This window comes from Humulus lupulus, chromosome 7 (genome assembly GCF_963169125.1).
Source record: "Humulus lupulus chromosome 7, drHumLupu1.1, whole genome shotgun sequence".
Taxonomy (NCBI): Eukaryota; Viridiplantae; Streptophyta; class Magnoliopsida; order Rosales; family Cannabaceae; genus Humulus; species Humulus lupulus.
The window spans coordinates 8,541,280-8,547,427 of NC_084799.1; the positions used below are offsets into that span (position 1 = coordinate 8,541,280).

General features: G+C 30.0%; 1 protein-coding gene across 1 annotated transcript; it reads right to left on the reverse strand.

The window, feature by feature from the left end:
* Positions 1-222: 222 nt before the first annotated feature.
* On the reverse strand, positions 223-3,729 carry LOC133790606 (uncharacterized). Its single transcript, XM_062228289.1, has 6 exons — positions 3,238-3,729; positions 2,992-3,148; positions 2,732-2,894; positions 1,417-1,524; positions 752-1,009; positions 223-653 (listed from the first exon to the last, which is right to left on the reverse strand). Exons 1-6 carry the CDS (start codon positions 3,572-3,574, stop codon positions 540-542), a joined length of 1,137 nt encoding a protein of 378 aa, XP_062084273.1. The 5' UTR covers positions 3,575-3,729; the 3' UTR covers positions 223-539.
* Positions 3,730-6,148: the final 2,419 nt, after the last annotated feature.

Here is a 6,148-nt window from a genome sequence, read left to right on the forward strand (position 1 = left end):
TTTTTATAGTGTGTTATTTATTTTTAAATAAAAGGGAATATTTCAATGAAAATAAAAAAGCAAAAGCCAATGTACACCATCACCAACGGAAACAAACTAAACTATGACCAAAGACAAAACATGTAAACCGGGCCTCCATCTTTTAGCACATTCCAATGTAAGAGCAAGTTTAGCAAGAGAATGGGTTAAACTATTGATACTTCTAGGACAAAAGGGAAAATAAATCTGAGAAAAACCCTTTCTAAGCATATAGAAGAGATATCATCAAGACCAATCCAAAAGAAGAGGCAACCACAAGCCTGTTATTAATCAAACAATTTCACTCTCTATGAAGCAAAACATAATCAAACAATTTCCTTATCCAATTGTCAAAATTAGAAAAAAGCAACCAAAAACACAGACAATTACTAATTAATGTTTAGCAACATCACTGTTAACTAAAACACCATCTTCTGCTGGAGGTTGGAGATGAACATAAGTTTGGAAACTGATCATGATCATCAAAATTAACCAACAGCAAACCAGGTTGGTCTATTACTTTAACCAAGACTAATTTCTTTTGGAAAGCGTTCACAGCAAAGAACGTTGTCCCATAGAACCTTCAAGTCATCCTTAAGCATTTCACTGATGAGATTCCTATCAGCATCTTCTTTCTGATGATGGGAAACACCAAATAAATTACCCAACAAAAGATAAAAGAGTCTGAATCACAAAAGAGTTGAAGAGAATATATATGTATATATATATATACCAGAAGTTCTGAAGTTAATCCTTTAAACTTAACAGTAACCTCCCTTTTAGCTTCCTCACTTGTAGACCGAAAAACATCTCTGATCTGTAGCGTTAGCGATGGACACTTGAATGCTTTTTTTGTTATGCGCCATGCTTTACCCAAGAAATATTTATTTCCAGACACAGTCTTCCCCGAAGGCCATCTCAGACCAATCTTAAGATTTGTATCAACAATAGCACAACTAATCAAATCTTTCAGGCTTTGCATGTCCTCATCCTGTATTGGCAAGAAGAGTATCAGGAATCAGTATTCTTATAGATGGATATATATTTATATATAAATTTAAATTTATAGGAATTTTATTAATTTTGTAGCTTTTTTTTATTTTATATGCGTGAAAAATGGTTTAAATACTGATTTTTATATTCTAAATTATTCAAAATTTCTAAAAAATTATTAGAGTGCCTCTCATATACAATGTCATCAAAAAATTAAATTATAATTTTTGTAAATACCAAAAACGTTCTTCCGATAAAGTTAGGCACCCTAAAAAAGCTTCCAATATATATATATATATAATAAAAAAAAATTTAAGTACTTTCTCATTAGATAAATAATAGGTTTGAGAGAGTTCGGAATTGTATAATTGTGTATAAATTGGTAATCAAACATAGAAAACTTACAGTAAGAACAGATATAGTTCTTTTAGTGACTAGATAGAGCCTCATGTCCAAATTCTTTTCGAGGCAAGATATGTCCGTGATATTGTAACGCGTAAGGTGGTGCTCAATCTAAAAAGAAAACATGCTTTCGGCATCACTAAACAAGACCACATACGTACCCATCAGAAGAAAAAATAATAATGAAACTTGACAAGGTACAGGCATTAGAACTTGATTGAAACTTGACATTAGATTCATGTATGTATATATATATATATATATGAGAATTATTCTATATGACCTTCACCTAAAGCCCTATCGGTGGTGTTCTTTACTGTTCTCGACTCGTGAACAGTTTTCAACGTGTATTTTTTTTATGACTGTATATTGTAGTTGTTTAGAGCTTCTTGCAAATTTACAGAAAATTCTAAATAGTTTATAGTACCGAAAATTAGGTTTAAACATTTTGATTTTCACGCGTATAAAAAAATTAATCATACGTGCAATAACATGTTTGAACCTAATTTTTTGTACTATAAACTATTCAGAATTTTTAAAAAAATACTATAAATAGCTATAATATACATAGTCATAAAAAAAATCAAACTGAAAATTGTTCAAATGTCAAGAATACTGAAAGTAACACCAGTAAAGCTTAAAGTAAAGCCGAAAAACAATTGTCATATATATAGAGAGAGATGTTTAGTAACAATAACAAGTATCATGTAAGACATAAAAACCTTGTATAGATATAGCTTTCCATTTTCTTTCAGTACCCTACATTTGCACCTTATACTTATTTCTGGTTGTGTTACGTCAACAACCTACAGATATATATATATATGGGTGCACTTTTAATGGTTGTTACCCATAGATGGTCACTTTAATATTAACAATTAGATTAAGATTAATAGTTCATATTTATAGTTGTTAATTAATATTTCTAAAAATAAATTTTGATTTTTTCAAATTTTTGAAAGAGTTACATGATGAAAAATGTGTATTTATTATGAAAATATAATATTGTAAAATTTTTCATTTTTCAAATATATGTCAATTTCTAAATATAACTAATGTTTCTCATTAGTTGAAAACACCATTAATTATGGCAAAAAAATTAACTAAATTCGAAATTAATATAGAAAAAAATATATATTTACCTATTAGTGACTTGCTATACTAATGTTGCCACATCATCATAATTATTAGTACGAATTTATGAGTAGTAACTATTCGGAAGTATTCCATATATATATATATTTATATATATAGAAAACATGTTTAGACACTTGATAATTGTAATAGATAGATTGATTAAGGATGAGCAAAGACTTACACAAACACGATACACTTCTCTCTCCTCCTCAAATTCAAGCCCACTCTTTGAGGCACCTTCATTTATTAAGTACTCCACATATGATTCTGGAATATTTGTGTAAAATGAGCTTCTCCGCGGCCTCAGTGAGTCTTCCTCTATTTTTTTTCCATAATATGAAGGCCTACAAAACAACAATGAAATTGGTTAATTTCATACATACAAATTTTTAAAATTTTAATAAATAAATGTATGTATGTATGTAAAAGATACAAACTAACCCACTAAAAAAAAGTACTTTGCCAATTCTAGCGATTACATCTGAAGTAACTTTTACGTGGTTCTGATTCATAGTGTCCCTAATATACGCAAAAGAAGAAAGCAAGCCTTGCAGCACATCTTCTGCTATGTACTCCCATGGCCGTCTTGTAAAGCTCTCTGTGATCATCAAAGTAAACTAATAAGTATCAAAGAGCCACCAATACCATCATGGAAATCAAGAAAAGAAAACTAATGCTCAGCTGTACCATCACTGTCGCAGTATAAAACTTGACGCTCTGAAATTTTCCCATGGATGAGATTTTTCCCAGAAACAGAGTGGAGATGAACAGAAGGAGGCAAGTGATTATGATCATCCAAACCAACAGCGAACCATCTGAATATACCATCATATTTATAACCTGGGCCCCGGTAGTGGGCAGTAGTACTGGTAGTTCGAGCAGCAGACTTGTGTTTGAGATTGTTTTCCTTGATGAGAAATGGAGGAAAAGCTGGCTTTGGTAATGGAGTCTGTGATGAAGAACCTTCATGATTATGGTCATCGTTCTTGGAAGTAGGTCGTTTGTGAGGTGGAACATAAGCCATGCTATGCTCTCAGTCTGCTAATTACCTTTCCTTTCTACTCGAATTCGAATATATAGTAGAATAAAAACAGAGTACAAAACTGCAACCTCAATTCTTCAGCTTAATTCTCTCCAGCGATATGTTTGTGTGCTTTTTTTTGGTTCTTTTGCTTTGCCTTGGAAATATTCACTGCCCCTTGTCGTTTTCTGTTTTTTGTTTTCAAAATTTTGTTCTTATAAATGAGAACAGAAAACTGTTTTTGTTCAAAAAAAAATAAGAGTGGTTTGGTTAATGTTTTCTAAAAATAATTTTTTTAGTTTTATTTTTTTTAAATCTTAAATAAAAAATTAACAAATATATTTACAAAGCTAAAAATATTTTAAAAATTTATAATAAATAATGAGATAAAATAATTTGAAAGAAAAAATGATGAAAAATAAGAAGTAAAGTTAGGAAAAAAAATTTGAGAACAACAGAAAACAACTTTTTGTTGTTCTCAAAATTTTCTGTTTTTTGTAACTTTGTTTTCAAAAATTGTTTTCTAAAAATAATGCCAAACACTCATACTTGTTTTCAAAAAACAGTTTTTAGCTTTTAAAAACAAAAAACTGTTTTTTAGTTAAGGTGTCAAACACCCTCAAATTTTTCTTGTTCTCAAAATTTTCGGTATTTTGTAACTTTGTTTTTAAAAATTGTTTTCTGAAAACAATACCAAACACCCCCACTTGTTTTCAAAAAACAATTTTTAGCTTTTAAAAACAAAATACAATATTTTAGTTAAGGTGCACCCTCTTTTTTTTTTTTTAGTTTCCATTTAACTCTTTTCTTTCCCTTCCACAATAAGTGGTCACTTCTTTTCTTCTTCAATAAGCAGACTTTTCTTTTCTATTCTATTGTATCCACATGTGCTTTTTTTTCTTATTTTCTTTTTTCTTTAGTTTAGCTTTCTATATGGTCACTTATTTACTTGGCAATGCAATATACGTTATAATATAATATTTTACAAAATCTATTAAAATTTGGAGCAATTCTATGGTGGGACATATTTTTAACCCGTAACGTCCTTTGTGTTTTTGGCTTTATTTATATATATATAAAAAAAATAACAGTACAGAGATAATTGTTTTGGTTAAGTAACATTTGCTTTAGCTTTATCTCTCCAAAGTGATCAGAACCATTGGATGATGTTTCATCTACGGCTCAGAAAGAATTATCTAATTCACTTTTGCTTTTCCAACATTAGATTTTGAAAATAGAATCACTTCTTCAAGATGATAGTTGACTAGTTGGACTTCACAATCCATTATTTTTCTTTGCCTTAGTCCATAAGTAGTCTTTGAGATGGATCCTCCGTCCACACTTAACGGAAAAAAGCTTCCGTTAACCATTTTATATTATCAATGCTATTATTTTTTTTAAAAATTTTTTGAAGGAAAAGAGAATTCTATTTTTACACTGTGCCATGTTTTTCGTAAGAAGGGAAATAAAAGTAAAAGAGAAATGGAAAAGAGAAAAAAAAAAGTAACATTAAATTATTCTTTTTTCGGAATAGGCTGTAACGCATCAAACATAAAAGTAGTGTAATAGGAGTATCTGACCGAAGAAGTTCAGGCCATCTCCAACTCATAGAATCATTTATAGAGGATAATTACTAAAAAGTATTATTGGTGCCCAACACCACAAAAAGCTGAGGTGACATATCGTTATTGATGAAATTTAATATCGGATTCCACATATTTGAATTTAATAAATATTTTAAAGTATCGCTAATCAATTATGGAATGCCACCTTATGTGATATTGGGTACCTTAAGATGACAAATAACAACACTATTTATGGTATTGCATCAACACTAAAATTAAATAATCTTAACACCATATTTATTTATATGCTTCTTACCAAAAGACTCGGTCTACACTCTCCAATTGCAAAATGGAGAAAATCTCGAAAGACATGTCACTCTATGCGTCGTTCGACCAATTATTACGGAGAAAAGGTTGTTCAGTCTCCAAAATGAGATTCCTATTTAAGAAATAGATCATTCTCAGAGAAGGATCACGGACTGCGCACTGAACTCTCTTAATTCTCTCAATTCTTACTCTCTAAGGATGCTCTTTTCAGTCAACCTCTAGCCTCTCGACGACGACATTAGCTAAGTATTTTACTCTTATTACCAGTCTACTTGTTCCGAACTACTTTACTAACTTGATCGTCGGAGTCTCTTTGGCTGACACCACTCTGGTATCCCAAAGACTTTACGGTCCTTTTCCCTATTGTTGTGTACAGGTTGCCGGTGCCCACCTTCGATTGATTCAATTGTAGATTCGTGCGTCTAGAACAGGGTCCAAACAAGTAATGAGAAAAAACATAGGATCCAAAAATATATAAACTCTTATTATAAAGATAAAGATAGAGATATATTTAATTATGAAACTACTATATTATTCATTGTATAAGATTTTATAATTTTCTTTTTAATTATTTTATCAATAGCTAGAAGTTATTACAAAATAATAATGGTTATTAATATTATTTTACATGTATTATCTTTAAAATATAATTTAAAAAAATCAAACTCACTAATTGAAATATTAT

Excerpts from the sequence above, each read along its gene's own strand:
- LOC133790606 (XM_062228289.1), bottom strand. The coding sequence starts at position 3,574 with ATGGCTTATGTTCCACCTCACAAACGACCTACTTCCAAGAACGATGAC. Across the intron at positions 3,149-3,237 it reads TTTATACTGCGACAGTGATG|AGAGCTTTACAAGACGGCCA; the intron begins GTACAGCTGAGC and ends TGATGATCACAG. Across the intron at positions 2,895-2,991 it reads AAAGTACTTTTTTTTAGTGG|GCCTTCATATTATGGAAAAA; the intron begins GTTAGTTTGTAT and ends GTTGTTTTGTAG.